The 21,555-nt window shown below is 35.0% G+C and overlaps 1 protein-coding gene across 9 annotated transcripts in view; it reads left to right on the top strand.

Annotated features, from left to right (window-relative positions):
- LOC135225578 (histone-lysine N-methyltransferase, H3 lysine-79 specific-like) overlaps positions 1 to 21,555 on the top strand; it is a 173,194-nt gene that overhangs the window by 140,252 nt on the left and 11,387 nt on the right. The window contains exons 9-18 of one of the 9 annotated variants that reach the window (XM_064264856.1): positions 1,533 to 1,574; positions 2,715 to 2,741; positions 6,015 to 6,377; positions 6,622 to 6,757; positions 7,306 to 7,559; positions 7,987 to 8,136; positions 8,398 to 8,547; positions 8,701 to 10,317; positions 10,479 to 10,728; positions 18,298 to 18,375. In XM_064264856.1, the coding sequence (XP_064120926.1) occupies positions 1,533 to 1,574; positions 2,715 to 2,741; positions 6,015 to 6,377; positions 6,622 to 6,757; positions 7,306 to 7,559; positions 7,987 to 8,136; positions 8,398 to 8,547; positions 8,701 to 10,317; positions 10,479 to 10,728; positions 18,298 to 18,344 (3,036 nt within the window). In that variant the 3' untranslated portion in view covers positions 18,345 to 18,375. Of the gene's footprint in view, positions 1 to 1,532; positions 1,575 to 2,714; positions 2,742 to 6,014; positions 6,378 to 6,621; positions 6,758 to 7,305; positions 7,560 to 7,986; positions 8,137 to 8,397; positions 8,548 to 8,700; positions 10,318 to 10,478; positions 10,729 to 17,549; positions 17,605 to 17,983; positions 18,132 to 18,297; positions 18,376 to 21,555 lie in introns of all 9 variants that reach the window. The other 8 variants (XM_064264854.1, XM_064264855.1, XM_064264848.1 and 5 more) reach the window with 8 other exon arrangements.

Genomic DNA, 21,555 nt, shown 5'->3' with positions numbered 1-21,555 from the left:
CTGCTGATATGCGAGAGCTTCAAAACTTTTCTATTCAAGTAAAGATATGCCTTTTCATAAGGCTGTCATGTATGTATATCACATTCATTCCCTGGTGGTATCGTAATGTTAGTTGGCATTGTTCATGAAAGAAAATCTAAGACTGCTCAATCTCTGATAGTTCAGGCCTGGCAGCTTATTTGTAAGTTGGTTTTGAAAGAAGGCACGAGGGAGGACCCTAGTCCTTCGTTCAGGGAAAATTCTCTTTCATGTTCTAATGCTGTGGGAATGTTAGCGTACATTTAAAATACAGTTTCAGAATAACTTTTCTTAAGGTAATAGATTGCCCAATCCTTACTTGTGGTTAGGTTGAGAACATTTTTGTAAATTTTATATCCCCAATTCCACATCATATGTAGTCTTGAGTATCTTTTCATCTTTACTTGGATTTGATGAATAGTTGTTATTATTATTTACTTTATGGCATAGAATAGACTTTTGACACCATGTATTGACACCAAGTTTTCTTCCTGAAAAGGAAGTACATTCCAGCAGTATAATAATTTCACATATTTTTATATAGAATGTCACATCAGTTAATAGAGTTGATTTCTAGATGAAGGGTGCAACTGCATTTGCAAGCTGTAGACAATACTATTAGTTTATTTCAGTTTTTTCTTTCTGTTTGGTTGTAGCTAGTTAATGGTAGTTCTGCTAGTAAATAGTTATGATGCAAATTTGCTCATGGAGTAATTAGAAGTGGTGCAACATTTGATACATAACATTAACCTTATTTATTGTATAGTTTAGTTTACCTTTTACAAAACTCTATGATAAAATTGGCTGTTCTATTCCTTGTGTTCCTTTGGCTTTGGGTTGGTACTAAGATTCATTTTTCCAGAGATTTACTACTTCAGTTCATTTCAGATTTTTTTATTTTTTTTTTTTTTTCTTGTGCTAATTTTATAAGAAAATTGAGAAAATTCATGTTCAAGTGGTAAGCTAGCAAGTGGTGTTGAAGCTGTGAAATTTAAAAAATTTTCTCTCCTATGACTGTGTTACAAATACTGTAAAATGAAATAATTTATGAAAATGGATGAAGTTAATGTAAAAAACAAATTGTCTTAGAAAGAATGAGAGAACGATTTGTTCACAGGAATGAGGGGAAGCTACTCTTCTGATTTGTGCTTGGGTAGGTAAAGAGGCTGATCTGGATCATTTAATGTTCTTTCTCAAGATTTAAGATTGGGTCCATCAAATAAATCATTTATTAACAAGGTCTAATGTCAGTAATCAGATCATTAGTTTTTAAAATTGATGGTGTGGGTTTTTGGTTTTTATTTTATTTTTTTTTTATTCTTTTTTTTATGTGGGAGTTGCCTTGCTACACAATTCAATGATCCACTTTGCCCCTTTACATGAAACTTACACGTGAAGTTTCCTCTTGTACTCAGCTTTGAGCCCTCACAAAATTCAAAATTGATTTTATTTTTCATTTTTATATTTTGAATTGGTATATAATGATTGGTCTCCATTCTTTTTCCTTGTTTCAGTTGGAGCGCTATTTCCAAAGACTTAAGAACCCCAAACTGAGGGTAAGTTTGTAATAAGTTCAAAAGTTACCTTGGCCCTCTTTCTCTGTTGTTCATAACTGCCACCCATCTCATGATGGTTTCTTTCCAAGTTTGTCAGTATCGAGATTATTCCTTTTGTTACAACAAGATGCTTCTCTCTTTTTTTATAGTATTCTGTTAAGGAAAGTCAAAGACTGTGACTTGGCTTGTAATTGTATGGGAAGGAAGTCCCGTCTTTTTCACCAGGTTGTGCATGTTTTCTTCGTCTGAGGTTTGTTTTGGGTGCAGTTGTGAGCAACATTGCAAGGGACAAAAGAGGCCACAGCCACCATTCAAAGGGGCAAATTATCACTGGTGTCCCTTTTTAGCAACAAGTTCCTCCACTACATACACTTACTCTGGTCTGTCAGTAGAAGAATTTGACTTGGACTTGGTTACAGTGAAAAATATTTTAAGAATTGAGATGCAGAATCACTGTGATTCAATTCTTTTTGCCGTTTGGAATGAAGACATTTCAACTTCATGATGTTTCTCTTTTTAGTTTTTTTGTGTATAGTGAAGGTGCTTTTTGCTAATAAGGAATATCAGGGATGTGCAGAATGGGCAAGTGGCTTGGGGATGCGGCCAATGGTAGCTGCTCATCAACCAATTGCAATTTAAAGCACGTCCAACTGAAGGAGGTTGAGGGCTTGGGGTTGACTTGTGCGTCTCAGGTCTAGCCCGTACCCAGACAACCTACACACGGTGACAGAATGACAATAGTTACGGGACACTTGTTAAAGAGTTCACGGAGATTGTGTGCCACTGTTTAGTGATCACTCAGTTTTCATGATCACTGAAAGGTTCACGTTGTTGTCATCTCTGGACTAAATTATTGATTGTTATGCTGTACAGTATGGTTGGTCATTCAATGCTCCAGATATTTTGAGCTAACTATATATGAACAAGTTGGAAAATGCATATAACTGGTTAAGTAAATTTGTTGGCTGTGATTTCATTTAGATCGAAGATTTATCGCAGAGTGCAGCATAACTTCACTATGTTTTGAGTTTTGATTTATTGCTGTGCATACAGATTATACTAGTAGTCATTCATAGTATGTTGAATTTAGCTATTTCATATCTTTTAAGCCACGCCATTCATTACTCTCTATTTATACAGTCTGCAAAAAATGGCGAGGATAAAATGGTGAGTAGGTACAGTGTAGGCTTGAAGACAAAGTCTAGCATGTTGCATGTGTCAGTTTTTTCTTGTTAAGAGTTAAGGGTATGTTTAGTTTTTATTTTATGTGGTAAGTTTAGTTTTTTTTATATACACACCAAAATTAACATGGGGTTTCGTGAAAGTGAATGTGTATTGTGTGTATGTATTATACAAGGTCTTGTGTTGCCCAGCTGTTTATTGTGAAAGGTACAGGACAGGTTTTTACTAATTTTTGTTTTGTTTTGATTTTTGTTTTCCATAACTGTAAGTTTTAGCTATGACTATTTTTATCCAGAAATATTTCTCTTGTTTATTTATTTATTTATTTATTTATCTATTTTTATTTATTTTTTTTGAGGTGGCAGACATGAGTTTATACTTCAAACTGCCTGTGATTTCCTTTGATATTTTAACGTTTACTACTCTGGACCTGTAATGAGAATTTTATTTTTTGAAGAATGATTACTAATTGTCATTCTCACTTCCAAATTACACATGAAGAAATTTTTTTTTTTCATTACGTTCTTAGAAGCAAGTTATTCATTATACGTATGGTAGACAGGTTTTTCTTTGAAAATGTGTATAATATATGATAGAATTATACAAAATGCTTGGTTTAAAATCTGTGCAGCGCTGGAGATACATAGAATCAGCATGAATGCTTTAGGAGAGCTAGTTTAATAACATAACCGATATATAGATCTCTTCTTTTTTAAATAGTTTTCCACTTTGATATGCTTAGTTAAGTGATGTAGTATTATATAGCAGAATAGGTGTTTTCTTACCTGGGAATTCAAATTGACATACAGTGATAAAAACTGTAGACTACACATTTAATTATGAGTCGAACAGTAGGTAAGGTTGAAAAGGCTATCATTAATTATAAAAGATTTTTAGGAAGCAACTGCATATAATGCAACATATAACAAAGTGGAACAGATATTATTTTATTGCTCTAAGTCCTTTTAGTAAAATACAGTGGTACCTTGACCTACGAGTTTAATCCGTTCCGTGGCCGAGCTCGCAGCTCAGTTTTTCCCATTGAAAATGCTTAAAATGCCCTTAATCCACTCCAACCCTCAAAATGCCACCCCATATTTTTATGTTTCATGTTATTAAATAAGGAAAATACATTTCTAAATAACAAATATTGTATAAAAACACAATAGAAAGAGTATGTAAAGATATGATAAGGTTTTATGTGTACATATCTTGGAGATGAGACGACTTGAGGTAACGAAGAAGTTAGTGGAGGTGGAGGGTAGAGGAGATAGACGGAGGATGGAAGACTGGTTTATTTGCTTTCACTACTGTACACTACGTATCTCTAAACTTAATTGCTATTTTTTTTTCTCTCTCTCTCTCTCTCTCCATCTAGCAACAGCGTCACGAGCTCATGCCTCAATTTTTTGCTCGCATACGTGTACCTCAGAAAATTCTTACATTAATTCAATCGTAGGTCAAGGTACCACTGTACTATAGCATGGTTTGTTGTTTTGTTACACTTTTTGTTGAGTAAATTGGTCAGTTTACTAAGTCAATTATTGTATAGTATGCATTCATTCGTAGAGGGAGTGATTAAAGAAATCAACATCACATACCATATTTATGAATGTAGTGAGTGTGATGTGATTTTTTGAGTGCATTCTAGGAAGGGTTATAGAAGCTTTGAATATGAAAGCAGTTTGTGTTTACATAAGGGAGTGTGTATATGAATCAAGTACTATATATAATGAAATAATTTTTGTGCGATGGTTGAGAGGAAAGGTAGAAAGCTCTAGGTGGGAAGAATAGACATGCTGTGTGAATTCTGACAATTTTAGGCAAAGAGGGGAGTCAGTTGTGTGTGGTTAGGAGATAATGTGCTGAAAGTGAGTGAAAAGGTTGGTGTGGCTGATTTTTGTAAGTAACATGTTACTAATTGGTGATAACACAGGGAAATTGTAGAAAAGAGAGTGATTGGTGATAACACAGGGAAATTGTAGAAAAGAGAGTGTAAGAGAAGTTAAAACGTGAATGTAATTGTAAGGAAATGCTGTTAAATGAAAAGCAGGAAGATGGAGTAGTGAATGGATAGTATGGGTAGCTGATGGATGGAATAGGTTGATTGTATTGTTTTAGATAAAGTGTAGTGGATGTTGGTAGGAAGCGAGAAAAATTAAGTCGCCAAGGAAGACTGGATAGTCCACTCCAGATGAGAAAGAACAGTGTGTTCTAGAAGTGAAGCTTGGAATATACAGCAAGATTTTAAAGACATCACTTCATTATCAGAATGAAGTATGGTTGTTGAGTGCAAATGAAAAAATTATGTAATTGCTGAGAAGAATTTTTTTGTACTTTGTACAAGAACTTTTAAGAAGGAAGATCAATTAAAAAGGTAAGAGAAGTGGTGATAAAAAAATTTGTGATAGAAGTTAGTATTGGCAATAAAAATATGGAGCAAAATGTTTATGTATGTAGATTTGTTTGGGCACATAGAAAGGGTGGAAGATGATACGTTGGTGAGAATGTAAAATTGGAAAGTATTGTGAAAAGAAATGAGTAAGGTGACTGAGGAAGCACTGTATGCCTAGATTATGAGAGAAATGGAAGTGGTAGCGCTTTAATATCCTGTAAACGAAAGGTTGCACATATGATGGGAAGGGTTTGATATGTGTAGGAGTTGTCAACGCACTTTTTGGAAGTGTTTAGCTGTGTGGGTTTGGTCTTGATTCAAGTGTTTAGGGATGAATGTGGCTTGAATGTTTTTATTCATTTTGGTGAAAGGAATTTAGATGATGCAAAAAGGGGGTAAGAAAGGATATGAATTAACATGCTATTAACACAGCAGCAGTCGATGAAACAGATACACTAGTAACCGCCAAGGATGATTTTTATGAAGTAGTTCTTGTTTGGGTTTTCAGTTCAGCTTTGATTAACTTGCATAGTACATAGTTGGAATCCTTATGTATTTAGTCTGGTTAAACTTTTGAAGCTGTCAGTCAAGTTAATGTTAGTCTGTAAGGTGTGCAGTACTCACATTATACATAATAGGATAACAAAGCTTTGTAACAAGAGGACATTGGAGCTTTAAAATATGAAAAGAGTAAAATGTAGACTATGTAATGAGGAGACCATATTGAGCATTAGTTCTATTTAGGATTCTTTTGAGTTTCAAATGAGGTTATCTATGAATTGCTTATGAAGCTGTTATAGGAGGGTTAGATAAATTGATTAAGGTTGAGGATGCAGCATTAAGTTCTTAACCCTGGGCTACAGGACGACGAGTCTCCAGGAGTACGCAGAGTGCGAAGGGACCTAACCAAGGCCTCACTTAACTCTGAGACTTCATCTAATAATTCATCAGATCAGAATAAAGATCTTGATGACCCAGTTATTGGTCCAACTACTAGGCGGGCTTGGAATGATTGGTGTTCTAGTTCAACCGTATTAAATTCTTCTTCTTCGGCTAAAACAACTCCAAAGGGCTCGTCATGCAGAAGTTCAGCAGATGAAAATGATGACAGTGTTAGCAATGGTCCCACCAGGCATCCAAGAGCTGGAACTAGAAGGAGAAATACTCAGCGAAGAGCAGCGGCTTCCAAACCTTCTATTGTGGATGACCCAGACCCTCCAATTGTGGTGAGTTAGTTAAAGTCTTCCTTTTTCCAGAATTGTTGGCTCTTTGGAAAATTGAAAATATTAACTAGGTCTTGTCTGATGCTGGTGGTTATTTTCATATATTAGATAAAACCAGTTTTTGCCTGTATGTAAATGAATTTGACTGAGTCATTTATTATATTTGAGTCATTATTATATTTGATATATTAGCATGGTAATGGCATTGGATGTGATACTCATGAAAGGCTTTCCCCTTTGTTCACAGCCCCGTGCGCCAAGACGTTCAGGGCTAGGTGGGAGACAGCGTGGTGGGAAGCGTGGTCAGAGATCAAAGAAGGTCATCAAGATCAATGGTCTTGATCTTCTCCATACTCAGACTCTTCTTAGTACTAATTCTGATGGTAAGTATAACACTGAGTCTTTGTTAAATGAAAATATACTAACTACCTTTGCCTAGTGTGTCTTTAAAGCATTGCCTGATTGGGAGCTGGGAGTGATGGAGATTATGTAGTATGACAGTGTTGAGTGAATGCAAGAGTGAAAAACTGAATATGTATATATTGGCCTGTCACAAACACCTCCCATTTTATGATAGAAATTCTGTAGAATGGTGCTTAACATTTTCCCACCTTACATAGGTTTAGTTCTTGTAGATTTCTTGTACACATATGTAAGGTAGTAATCCAGCTGCTTATTTAAGCTTAGTCTTTTTGGGTTACTTGTCAAAATGGCCAGTAAGTATGAGTTTCTTCAAGAGAAGAAAAAGTGTGTGCACATAGGGTATGACTTGGAACTAACAGAAGTATGTATTTTAGATGAAACCTGTTGGACCTTGTAATGGATTTATTTGTAATATGTTAAAAGTTGATTTGTGACTACACAAATGTATGATGGTAGAATTGTATTTAATATGAAGTTCATTTCTTCTTCCCTACTTCAAAACTACCAGATGCCTCAGGGAAATCATCATCCTATAAGGATCCTGCACCAGGGTGCGTTGATCAGAAGTTGTCTATGATTTCTGCATCGACGACTGGTGGTATCTTGCGACATGAAGAGTTACCCATTCCTCCCAGCTCAAACACACCTTATGCACTTGAAGTCTTATTGGACATCATGCGTCAACAGTACCTGACTCTCATAGATTCCTTTAAGAAACCCGAATATAAAGATTATGTGTTGAAACAGATGGAAAATGAAAAGGTAAGAGTGAATGTCTCCTTCAGGTGTAAAATGTTATTCAGTTTTTTTTTTTTTTTCCCCGTCCAGAAACAGTTTTGACATGATGTTTAAAGGTATATGTTGATTATATTTGACCAATACTAGGTTGGGAACTAGTTTTCTCTTTTGTAATAATTTTTGTTTGTCTTGTCTGTAAATCCTCAACATTGATTATAAGTTTTTTTATCTTTTTTTTTTTAATTTAATTTACAATGTAGAAAACAGTTGTTCCAACTGATCAAAATTCATGAACTAGCTACACTTTACAGCTTTGAGTACTGTGCTACAACATTGTAATGCTGTATAAGTGTATCTAATAAGCTCAATTCAATATTCATTATAAGTAATAGCTTTATTTCTTATCATTTGATCACTTTGCCACTTGTGTAACGTTTTTATTTTTCAACAGGAGAAAAACAAGTCTTTAAAATCCAGAGCAGCCCAGCTGGAAAGACAAATAAAAGTTCTAATAGATGATTCCGTGGCTTTGTTACGCTCTCGCATATCTGAGTTGGGAATGACGGCAGCCAATCCAGAAGATCTTTTAAACAGAGCAAAGGTGAAATTGATTTTTAGATGTCCCCACAAGTAGTTCATCAGAACCTAATATGTAGTTTAGTCATTAGATATCTTTAATCCAATGATTAGGTTGGGTGACATGCCTTATGTTTGTGTTCAGTGTCAAAGTCATATACACTCTAAGGACTTTTCAGATGTCATATTTGTGTATTGAGTAGTTATGTGAAGGATTTTTTTTTTTTATATTAAAGTGTTAATTTTTTTTTGCTAGAAGGAAACTAATCAGAGAGCTTTTGTTTAGGAAATTGTTTGGCGGCATAAGGAACTGCAGGCAAACGTTTCATCCCTCCACCAACAAGTCACATCAGCCGAAGAGGAAAAGGATAGATTGGTTCGGTTGCGACAGCATGAAATTATCAATAAGTATCGGAGAAATGGGCATGTCAATGGGGTAATTATTGTGCTGTCTGGTAGTGTTAGCAGAAATGATTTTTCTCAGTTTTCAGTCATGCTTATTATAAGTTGCAATTTGTTAAAATATCATTGCCTGTTAAAACAAAAATGTCAGGAAAGATTTTCATGCCTTTTTCCCCTATATTTGCAGAGTATTGATATGTCTAATCTCACTCAAGAGTTTATCCTACGGGAAATATCTCAGACCCTGTCCCAGCGTAAGAAACTTCACACTCAAGTTTCAAGATTAGAAAGTGAAGTTGATAACTTGGAGAGCACCACTGCCACTGATGGCAGTAAAAACGTTCCTCAGAATTCTCGTTCTGACAAATCTCCGGGAAGGCACAAAACGAGGCATCGCAGTCGTAATCAGGAGTGGCCTAATATCCCAGAAGTAGGTAAGATTGAAGAGAAGAATCCAGAAATATTAGCTCAAAAAATATTAGAAACCGGGAGACAAATTGAAGCTGGACGAATTCCCGTTCTTCCGCCCGGCACCGAAGTAAAGGTGCACGACGGTCGCTCGGCCGTGGAGGGAATGCGAGGTCATCCAGTCGAGCCCAGGCAGTGCGACATAAGAACGCATTCGCATCAACTCCAAGAACCGGGGCGAGTCGTGGTATTAGCCCAGAGATACTTGCCTGGAAATCAAGTTCCTGCGAAGACGGAGTTACCTCCTCAGCAAGAGACCAAATATCAACCCCCTACTTCTCGTCCTCCCTCGGATAAAAACCAAAGATCTTTCTCTATGATACGGGCACAAGAGCCTCCTAGAGTAGCTGATTTTGAAGATCGGTTGAAGTTGATAATAACCAACGTTCTAAACGAAGATAAGTCTCCGGCACAAGCTGTGCCTCCGAGACCCTCGCCAATAGCTTCGCAAATAAATGCACCGTACCCCTCTCCTGGCGGGCCGTTGAGAACGGAATTTAAACGCGAAAACAGAGAGAGAAAAGGAGAACTTCGTGAAATACGCGAACTACGGGAGTCAAAAATTGGTCAGCCCGATTACACCCAAGTATCACCAGCTAAATTAGCATTAAGAAGACACCTCTCTCAGGAAAAGTTAGCTTTAGAAAATGTTTCGCCCAATTCCCTCAGAGGGTCAACCATCACCAGAAATGTAGGTGACCTTATCAGCTCAGAAGTAGAACGTACCTTGGAGATTTCCTCTCAGTCTTTGATAAATGCTGCTGTTGATATGACTATCTCAGGAAAAGCTATTTCTCCCAGACCAAATTCCAGAATAGCAAGAATAGTGGAGGAAAGTTATAGCAAGCCACATACTCCTGACAGTAGTGAGGGTCGTCAGCAGTCCCCAGCTTTAAGAACTGTCTATTCTCCTATTTCAAGGCCAAATAGCACAGAGAGTTTGCCCTCCAATCCACACACTCCTCAAGTGATGGAGGGTCTAATGTATCCACGTGTCAAATCTCCAAGAGGTCCTCAGTATGAAGAGAAACCTCATATGCCACCGCCTGTTCCTTCACCGGGTCGAGACGGGTTAGAAGCGCGTTTAGCCTCTATGTATGCAAATAAATGTCCACCCCCTCCCTCAACACCACCTTTGAATCAAGCAACGCCTCCTCTACCAATATCTACCAGTGAGAGTAGTAAGTGTCGTACTGTTCCCTTGCCCAGAGCAGAAATATCACCAGCGTCTCATAATATTAATGAAAGTCGAGGATTACCTGGTGATGGCCCTGTGGAAGGGCTGGCTGCAACACTTCATGCTCGATTTCTCAATAGACCACATCTTCCGACTAAGGTACGTCATTTTATGTACAACTGTATTCATTTGGTTTTTGCTGTCAGAAGCATTTTGTTGTCATGACTTGAGGCATTGTGTGTGAATTACATTAGGCAGCTTTCAAAGTATTAGATTTAGTTATTCTTTTTATAAAAGTTTTTCTTATTCAACTTGAACAGGTTAAGGAAGAGCCAGTTGAAGTACGTCCAGCTGAGGACGAACGCTTGAAACGTAAAATGCGTTCTCCTCCTCCCGTATCGGTCACCATCCCACCAAAGAAGCAACATTTAGACGGTCCCACCTCCAGTCCATCATCCGTTATGACTCCGCCACCCTCCTTATCTTCAAATTCAAGTAAACCTTCCATAATTGTCAGTCAGCCTACAACCAGTCAACTTAAAACTGAACCTCCTGAAAAAAAGTCCGATGGTAAGTGCTATGTTTACAGATAGAAGTTAACTGGACCTTTCAGTAGTTGATTTTATATTATCGTACCCTGTTAGTTCTTTGTAAGTTTTTTAATAGGCATTCGTTTACCAAGTTATTTCTTTTTTATTTTTAACTTCAATATTTCATACCGGTGCATTGCTGACTCCAATGTGTATGTATTGTTTGATACAATGATATATCCTAATTAAATGTTACTGTGATAGTATTCTTTGTTTAACTGTGATAGCATTGTGTTTATTTAATTACCCCCTTGGTATAATTTGGATGTTAAACAGTTTATACACATGAGGTTTTCAAACCAGTGGTAAACTACACCTGCTTAGTGCTCAGAATAAACAGTCAGTTAACTATACATATGAAGTTTTTAATTACATGTATTTGTTTTCTTGCAAAAAGTGATGGATGGATTAGGGATAATGGGTTAACCGTGCATCTTAATCAGATTCAATTCTTTGTGTGTGTGTAAGTTTGCGTGTGTACGTGTGTGTGTGCAAGTTTGCAAAAAAAAAAAAAAAAAAATTCTTTTTGCATACTGGTACTTTTGTGTGACTTCAGCAGAAATTTTTATAATTAGAATAAAATTATAATTAGAAGTTACGGGAACAAATTATACATTTAATTATAGCCATTCCATTTCTGTTGGAATGATAATTAGTTCTGTATAACAATTCTTATACTTATTAATTATTGGGAATGCATAATATTCTAAGAGCAATTTATGTATAGTAATTCAAAATATAATTTGAACCTAATGTGTTTCCATACACTAAATCACGAGCTTTGTAGAGGATGGGATTGTATGCAACGTTTTTTCAGTATTTTTCTTATGCTTTCAGTGAAAGGTGAAGTCATTTTCCATAGTAAATGGCATGTAGTTAGTGCAGTATGTTTCCTGAATGAATATGTGTTATGTTGCAGAATTATTTTTTCAACTATAAAGCATTTTATTTCATAGTCTCTTTGGTTTTCTTGTTGTTTTTCATTTATTTATTTTTTTCATTTATTATTTGTTTGTATGACTTCCCATTTTCAAAGCCTTTATTTTCACTGCCATTTGTTTTTACATTTTGTGTACCTGTTTAGATTATACGAAATAAGATTCCTCATCATCGAAACCCAAGTGATAAATACCATGGGTACTATACTATCGTTTGTTCTACAGTTCTTGTTTGGTTAGCCATAATAGGATGGCATTTCATCTCCTGTGATTTTCAAAAGTAAAAATTTTTTTCAGTCCAAATTGGCTTACAATTTTAAAAATTTAGTTTGAGAATAACATTATGTAAATGTATTTTTTTGTAGACTGGATGAATTTTACAAAATTAAAAAGTGCAACATTACCAAAAACTAGAGCTTCAGTTTTATGGAGTCATAGCAATGTTTTTAGAACAAGGAATAAGTCAGACGATTTGATGGGTTATTTGTCATCTGCACCTACTGTCTGTCAGCTTCAGTGAATTTTGCAGCAACTCTTTCTCTTGATATAGATGAATACTTTCTATATAAGTCTTGATTGATTTATGGATTAATTTGCTCAGATATAGTCCTCTGTATTCAACTGTTGTCTCACGGAACTTAGTTATGTCGTTTATACACGGTTGAATAAAACTGGACTTGAAATGATTTATGTTCAGGTTGTTTGTGCCAAATGTCCAATTTGACTTTTATTTGTTGCGTTTGCTTTTATTTTAAGATTTTAACTGTAAATGATTCCCGAGAGTCATGTTCATATGAAGAACTAAAGATTTCTATTTCTGTCAGATGTTGCTCACATTGTCTTTTCGAGAGCACATTTACAAAAGGAGTTCCTCATACTTGGTCATTTTGGATTGTATATTTCCAGTAACCAGAATGTATGTTTTGTACATTTTATTCACATTCCAGTCTTGTAGAATTGTTTTAATATTTATAATTTAGGGGACTGGGATTCAGGAGTCATCTATACAAATCTTTTCTTTTTAGAAAAATTTCAGTCCATAATATTTTGAGTTAGGAAGTAATAGAAATCACTGATATTGCTCTAGATGTTGTTAATGGGATCGAAAATGTGCTCAGTTAGAATAATGATTCAGAGGCAATGCTCTTGCTACAACATACATTTTTGTGCTAATGTTTTTTTTTTTTATTGAGTTACTTCATTATGTCTTAACTTGAAGTATAGCTCTCTCTCTCTCTCTCTCTCTCTCTCTCTCTCTCTCTCTCCCCCCCCCCCCTGTTTTTTTTTTTTTTTTTTTTTTTTTTTTTTTTTAACCTCCTAGTGCAATTTGCTTTAGCATATTTTATTTTTCAATTTTTAGCAATGCTTATATGTTTTGATTTCAGTCTTATTCATCTAATGCTGTTAGGTAGAATGATTCAAGTGTAAGGACTGAGGAACATGATTTACTTTTTTTTTATTTATTTGTCGTCAAGTTAACTGTCAGTTGTATCTCCTTTATACATCTTCAGATTATGTTACTGAGAGTTTGTGTGCTCTGTTAAGTACATTTACCCTGTGATATATTTGCTAAACTATTTTATTTTCGTTAACTGGCTGGTACAGTCAGACCTCTTCCATGATAATGTGTATATTACCAATTTACATGTTTATTATGTTTTTAAATTTTCTTGTCTTTTCATTGCTGTCTGTTAGTGGACTTCACTGTGTTTTTGGATATATTGTGTGAGAGTGATTGAAAGGCTGCAAATGTGAAGTATAATCCGACAGTGTAGAGCAGAAAGGCACGTTCATTACATTATTGATGCACTTGTAATTGCATTACGAAAGGTTTGCAATGAAATTTTAAGCTTGTCTTGAGTTATGGAGAAATGAATTGTGGCTGGCCTTCAGTGAAACCTTCCATGGTGGCAGCTTCTTTACCACTACAGTATAATTTGATCTGTTAGGAAGAGAGTAGTGCAGGTCTACTTATAGACTTACTCTGTTGATTTTTCCATTTGATTGTGTCTCTTAATTGACTGTTTTCTATCCACACAACCAAAACATACATTAATGACATTGTAGTTTTCTTTCCAAAATTTGATGTTACAACAGTATTTGTAATTTGATGTTATTGTAATGTCCCTTTTCCTTAAAAAGTTGTACTGAATATTTTTTTAAAAAGAATTATACTGATCATGATGACCTTTGAAGTACCTCACTAGTATAGCAGCATATTTTAGCACTTTTACAAAGCATGCTAAAATGAGTTACCATTATTATGATCACATGTTTTCCTCCATATATGTCACTGCTCTCAACTTAGCATGAGCAATATGTCAGATCTCTTCTATTCCTCATATGCATATTTACTAATGTATTAGCAAATGTGGTTGCTGAAAATTTTGATTTCCAATAAAGTTATGTTACCTACGTCAAATTAGTTTGAGTTGCTTTACTCTAGAAAAAAATCCCATCAGTATTCAAGTTAGTCTTCTAAAAGCGTGCCAATATTGCCAGTCGCCAATGTTAATATAATGCTAAAATAACCAAGTCGTGTGCGTGAGGCTGGTTGTATTGTAGGGAACCGAACCATTATGTCAAGATACTGGAAGTGAGAAAACAGTAGTACTTGATTTATTTTTGTTATAGTAGTTTTCATTTGCAGTAGTTATTTCGGGCAATGTGTATTATCTGGCATTTTTCTGCTGTTTAATTCTTATTTTTTTTCACGTTTCACTCTCATTTTTCAAAGTATAGTACATAAATACCTTTCATCAGAGAACGGTTGAAGATCATATCACAGGAGAGGTATGTCACAGGACACATACTAGTAAAAACTATCTTCCTACTAGATTTTTTTGGGTATTCATTACCTATGGAATGTTATTTGTAAAGAAGGGGAACCTGTAGTTCAAGGAATACTCTGGATTTACTCCATTTGATTCTGTTTTGATGTAGAAGGATTGAACCATGACCAGAAAAATTGCCTAATAGAACATCATGCAAAGCTTTGGGCATGTTAGGGGTATTGGTAATCGATTTCAAAGAGTTTTGAGAAAGCAAGGATCTCCTCGTGATGACACTAGAAAAAATGAGTCAAAACACCAAAAAAAAGGGGGTTACAGGTTTCCAATCACAACAGGTACACATCTTGTATTTTATTCTCCCCAGGATTTGAACTACTATCGGCAACAAATTTCTTCCCCTCTTGGAACTTATTGCTCATTTTTCAACTTCACCTGCTGCTTCACCCAACACCAACTTCCTCCTTACAAAATGTTCTGTTATGCATTTGATTGTTTCCAGGGTTCCAACACTTAACCCTTACTGGTATTGGGAGATTTGTCGCTCTGCTCATTACTCTTTATTTTGGTTGCTGCACCGGTCACACGAAGCTAGTATAAATGGAGAAGTTTGTGGAGTTCTTACTTGAAAAAGTAAAGGATTAAGTGATGAAGATTAACCCAGTTGATAACGTTCCATCTGTTATGATTAGATGAAGTGTTGAAAACTCATAAGTATACTGTATTTAGCATAACCTGAAATCCTTAGTAATGAATAAATAGCATACCATGTGAAGTATTGAATCCATTAATAAAATAGGGTAAAATGATAACGGCAGGACTAGTACACTACTTTTGCTAATTATTAAAAACTGACTCGGAAATAGCAGTATCACACTTCAGAAATGAATGTACGCAAAATCTTGCTTCCTGGCCCCCACGATCAAGTTCCCTTTTGCAGAGAATACAATATGACATTTATCATACATTTTATGTGACTGTCTTTACCTCAGCCAGCAACATATGGCAGTGTTATAAGAATCTTAATTTTTTTGTAAAGTAGCATTTTAGAAAGAGTATGTATTAAATGACAGTTTTTTCATGCAAATGTTCTCATATTTGGCATTCTGAGTGTTTGTTTGAGATATTCAGCTCTGCAGTTTGGTTAAAGTAAGTTGTTATCTGCGAACTAATCTGCTCTCCTAACCAGTCTTTTATTCTGATGAAAATTACACTTATTCAGGATGTTAAACTTGTCACAGAAAATCATAATCAAGCATAGGATCTGTTTCTAAATAATTTGATATATTTTTTCAGTGTTGTGCATTCTTTCTTGCTCCAGTTGGAGTATTTTATTTGTTTTCTGACATGATATGCCTAAGTAAAAGGCAGGTTGTCTTATTGGTGGCCCTACTCTAGCACTGCATTATCTTCCATTGTGGCCAAAGGTGACGTCAGATTTTGTCAGACCATTGTTCCTCTGAGCAGAAACTAGTGATAATTTTTCTCTGGATTTCTTTAATCCAGTAGAGTAACTGTTCTTCTCTGCTTCCAAACATTCCTGTTCCCGGCTGCTTTCTCCTAATTACAATTAACCTCTTTCGAGAGACTTGTTTGCTGCTGATTGTGGTGGTAGAAAATCCGTCTTAACGCATCTTTTTTTGTTGCCTTTCAGGCCTGTGATGGTCAAAGGCAATGAATTGCTATTTCTCTGGCCCTTGTGTAGAAACTGTTCATACAGAAGATTATTAATAATTTACAAAACATTTCAAAGTATATGAGCATTTTTCTCCAACCAGTAGTCAAAGGGATACCTTCATTTCACAAATAATATGCAATCCTTCATTTCCAGTTTTGAATTTATAGAAAATTACAACTTAATAAACAAATGAAAAGTATTTGGTTTTCTCTTTATAGTATAAGTAAAGCTACGAGATATGAGCTTTGGTATTACATATTTCCAATTAAAATGTAGGCTAGAGAACAGACTTTGCTGTGGATGTCACCTTTGTTTAAAAATGTCCAATACTATAAGGGGTCCAGGACTAGACGAGTTGGGAATATGAACGTTCTTGTTCACCACTTAATATATCTGGAAAGGTGATGTGTTACTAGTGCGTTTGTTTCAGCCTTCTTTGATTAAAATTTTGCCTCTTTTTAGGGCTCTCTGTTTATATTTTGTCTACAAAGTCATTAATTCGCCTATCCTACAGTATTTAAAGTTAAAACTTGTTTATGCAAGTAGTTTACAGTTATGATGATGTCAGCTATTTGTTTTTCATGTTGAATTGATAAGGAGATCTAATTTTTCAAGTAAGGTCTAATGTAGTTAATAAGAACGATCCCTTTAGGCCACCCTAAGAGAGTTATGACTGGTAAATATTTTTAAGGTAATGAATACCTGAGAAGAAAAACTAATCATAATCAAATGACATATTTAGTAAAAACCTGCAGAATTAGTAACTACAACTCATGGTAATATAGTATAAAAGGACAGTTTAAAGTTATCCATGTGAAATGTCTGTCTCCTGATGTGTTCGTATAGATTCAAAACTATGTCGAAAGGTAAGGCTTGTAAATTTTAGGCGATGCCTCGTGTCTCTAGATTGGGTAACATGCTTTACTGCTCCCTCGTGTATATTTAGGCTTTAAGATGCAAGATCAGAAGAAATGCTACTGTCAGTATACCTATATATTGAGGAGGAAACTTGAAAAGTTATCAGTTGCTGATTTTTGGTAGTGCCTTTTTGTTTAGGAATATCATTTCTCCTCAGTCTAACTAAATTCTTTCCATTATTCAGTGAAGGTATTTTTTTTTTTAGCCTAATTGCATTGTGGTCACATCATGGCTTGGTTATTTTTAATTGTTAATTGGTGTTTGTCATACTTGGCACACATACAAAGCTTTTTTAACATAATTGGTGAGATCTGAGCTTTTTATTGGTGTCTAAAAATATTCCTGAATTCATTAGTAAATCTGCCTTTCTAAATATATTGTTTTATCAAAATATTTCACCTGTAGAATGATTATTTTTCCATAAAATATAGTTCAACCAAGTTTCTTTATATTTGACTGTATTGCATCTGTTCTTTAGTTGTCAGTTGTTGTGCTGAAATCCTGCCTAGTGCACCACTTGCATATGAAGATGGGTAAATGATCTACGTATTTTAATTTGTTCAGTTTTGTTTTTCTGTTTTTATATCATTTGCTTCCGTGCATTGTAATTATTACTACAGCACTGCACCACAGCATTATAATTACAGAGTCCTGCAAAGAGGTTACTTGAGAGACCAAACGGAGCAACGCCTCAGATAATATTCTCTTTCAATCATATATGATGTTTTATTCTGCAGCCTTTTGACAAAGGTTGATTGGAATGACAAGTAATGTGGGGGCAAACGTAGCCATTGTGTACAAAATTAACCTGGCTTTGAAAATACCCTAATCAGTTATCTGAATTGTTTACTTTTTTGTTTTTAATTTTTGAATCACAAGGGACAAAATTTTTCTTCTATGTATACTCTAAAGCCAGATGTGATCTAAGATATTGTACAGTGGATGAGGAAGGTTCAGGTGATGATAAATTTGGCCACAATCCACCCTGGGTGCCACTTTTAGGGGAGTACTACCCCTCTGCGAAGCTTTCACCAAGTGCTCACAACGCATTCCAAGGAAGGTGAGGTAGTCTTGGGATGTTGTAAACTACTAAGTTATTGTTGTCACTTTACATTAGTGGCACCTCCCACAGTCCTCTTGAGAACCACACGCAGGGCTCTGGAATGTGAGATTAAGGAGCTCTTTTGTATATTTATTTACATGATTTTATTGTTGATTATTTTTAGGCTCTAGTCTGTCGCCCCGTTTGTTGCATGATGCTAGTAGAGTATAATGGGAGAACCTATACTAACAGGTAGTTGTGGGTAAGTATTAGAGGCTTTGTGCATGACCACAGCTTTCAGCACGTCCTAGCCACATGCCGCCATCTGTAGGCCACACTCACCATGGTAGGTTTAGCTGCATTACTTTAGCAGCTCCGCTAGTAGTTCAGAGATCTTGAACTGTAGTTGTATAGTATTTTCAGTAATAGAGGTTTCTTCGCTATCTACAACTATGATCTTTAGCTCTATGCTCCAATTTTTCTCAAAATTATCTGAAAAAAAAGAGGAAAAATGCATTCTCTGTAAAAGCTTGAATTCTGTAAAACCGATTTTCCCCCCAATTATTATTAAAAAAGAATGGGACTAAATATATTCTACAATTTAGATAAAGATTAGGAATTTTACGAGTAGAGAATAGATGCTTCAGAAAAAAATATATATACGTATTTTTGGGAAGGCAGTGATAGAAATTTAGCATTGTAATAAGAAGGAAAGCTGCATTTTTATTTATCTTAACTAGGTTGAGGTAATTTCTGGTAATTTAAATTTAATGTAATTATTGTAAAAGGTTTGTCAGGGAGTTTTAAGTAGCAGATGCTTGAAGTAATCTAGAGATAGAGAACACCCAAAAGCTTGACAAAACTGCTGTGGATTTCTTGTTAAAACTTCATTAACTACCAGAAAGTTCTCTTTTAGTTTCCTTTCTTGATTAACTAAGGATCTAAGGAAAACATGGTGAGTGAAGATTACGGTACATGAATTTATTTACTCAGCTCATTGAAGATATTCTTCTGGAGGTACTTACTTGAATTTTTATCCCTTTCGTACAAGTAACTGATCAACCCATCTATCTATCTATATTAGCAGATTTTCTCTTCCTCTGTCATAAATTCCTCTCTCATAAATAAGTGTTGAGGCTGCCTCTCATGTCTTTTCTATTTTACATATTGATCTTGAAAGTTACACTTTGTTGCTTTTCGCACAGTTAATCCTTTTCTTTTATTCCGGAATTGTGTTTGGCAATTTGTGTGTGCACAGCCATTGTAGTCATTCATCAAGTATGAAAAGCTATGATTTTTAACTCATATCTTTGTTTTGATTGTTTTGTTTTGGTGAAATATATTGATGGACTGCAGTGTTGCTACTTACTATTATCTGACAGATAAATTAAACTGCAAACCTTTGGCTAATTATTTGATATATATATATGTAATGTGCTGTGAAGACATACGCAAACTTACATCTTTTGTGGAATACCCACTCTGCTCCGAATGGACTAACGTCTGGTAGTCAGCAGTTCAAGCTTTATGGCTTTTAGATAGAGGATTACCAGTGGAGTCATTGTAAAACATAAAATGATGATAACAGTATATAGTTTGTATTTTCTAGCTATGCCTTAACCAGCAATGACTGACAAAAGTAGTTATTCTTGCTGGAAATCTGAATCCAAGGATTAGATATTTATAGAGTACATATGCATATTGACAATTTAATCCTAGAGTCCAAGTTTAAGTGAACTTAGTCGTGTCGCTTAACTAAGTATTGGTAATGACAACATTGTTAGTTAAGATTTTTTTTTGCTCTAAAGTAGTAAAAAACCTTTTACAATATTAAAAGTGATATAACTTTTTTAATAACTGCTCCATGGTTAGTGCAAGATAGGTATACTACATGGTGGTGAAGTGAAGTTTTACCCATATGATAATTAACTTTTTGCTATAAATGTAACATTTTCTTTGGAAAACAGTACTATTGAAATGTATGATGAATATGAAACTCTAATTCTTATTGTAATTAGTTGTATGATTAATATGAAGCACAGATTTCACATCATATTTCTGTTTAATATATCTCATAATTTTAACTGAAAGACAAGTTTTGGAAAACAAGCCTCACAATTAAACTTTGTAAGAATTTATTTTCAATTCACCTGTTTACTTTTTCTAGTAAGTCTGGCTAAACGACTTAATACTGTAGTAGAGGTACAGAGACATGGCATTGATCCTTTTGGTACTGATTTAACTGCGTACAAAATGTCCAGTGTCTAGTTAGGATTCAGATTTAAATGCCTACTGACATTCATTTTAGTGTTCTGGAATTTGGCAATCGAAGTAACAGTGCTGGTAATCATCGTCAGTGTTATAGATGTGTAGTACATTAATTCTGCTACTGTAGGACTTCTGGGGGTTTTATATACTATACGTATGTTGTTTAAGGAAAGAGGGATTCCTTTTAAGATTGATAATACGTAACTGGGAACATTTTGATGTTTTAATTACTACTGTGCATAAAGAACGTAATGATATGTTCACTCAGCAGTTGAATTATGGATGTTGGGAATCTACATTACTTGTCGTATATGATACTAATAGGAAGAGTTACTTTAGACCTTAGAAGTGATTAAAATAATGGATGCCAGTGAATATCCAGGTTGAAAGACTGAAATCTAAAATTTTTCCACCCACAGGATTTAGGGCTTCAGGCAGATTGAGTTGTAGTTAGGGTTAGATAATCATTCATCAGGTTCCTTAAGTTAAGGTTTGTTCCTGAGATTAGGTAGTTCAATTATTCCAATGTCCTTTTCTCTGGATTTGAGTTTTAGTCAGTTGGATTATTTTCTTAAATTTTCATGCAGTGCGTTTATCCTTTTTGTGTGTCCCTTGGTAGTGAATGGCAGTACCTTTATATTCCAACAAGTTATTTTAGTCTTAACTTCATGCGTATAAAAATTATGTTCGCAGTTATATACTCCCTACCCTATTCTGAAATGGATTTTTTATCATTGTGGATGAAATTGCAAGTACTGAAAATCTAGGATAGCCAGAACTTGGTTTGTTACGCTTCACCAAGAACTAATACGAAAAAGAATCAGTTTGTGGAGCAAAAAGAGAAGTTGGTTGGTCTAAAAAAAAAAAATTGGCAATTTTGATCATCTAGTAAATTTGAGAGCAAACACTTGACTTTCAAGAGCATGTGCTAGGAAAACATCGTAAATATAATTTTTTTTTACTTGATGATTGTGCGTAACAACAGCCACTTGTGATTTACTTTCATGATGGAACTTATTTTATTTTGGGAACCTGGTTGGTGGTCAGAAGTTATTTTTTATTCCTTTAATCTTTTGTTGAGTTGAACCAAAGCAAAGTCCTCACCTTGGAACAACTTGTTTTGTTTATAGGTTCTTTCATACTGAATGCTTTGCATTTCAAGGGAACATGAACA

Source organism: Macrobrachium nipponense, chromosome 13 (genome assembly GCF_015104395.2).
Source record: "Macrobrachium nipponense isolate FS-2020 chromosome 13, ASM1510439v2, whole genome shotgun sequence".
Taxonomy (NCBI): Eukaryota; Metazoa; Arthropoda; class Malacostraca; order Decapoda; family Palaemonidae; genus Macrobrachium; species Macrobrachium nipponense.
This window is presented reverse-complemented; position numbering and strand designations above follow the sequence as displayed.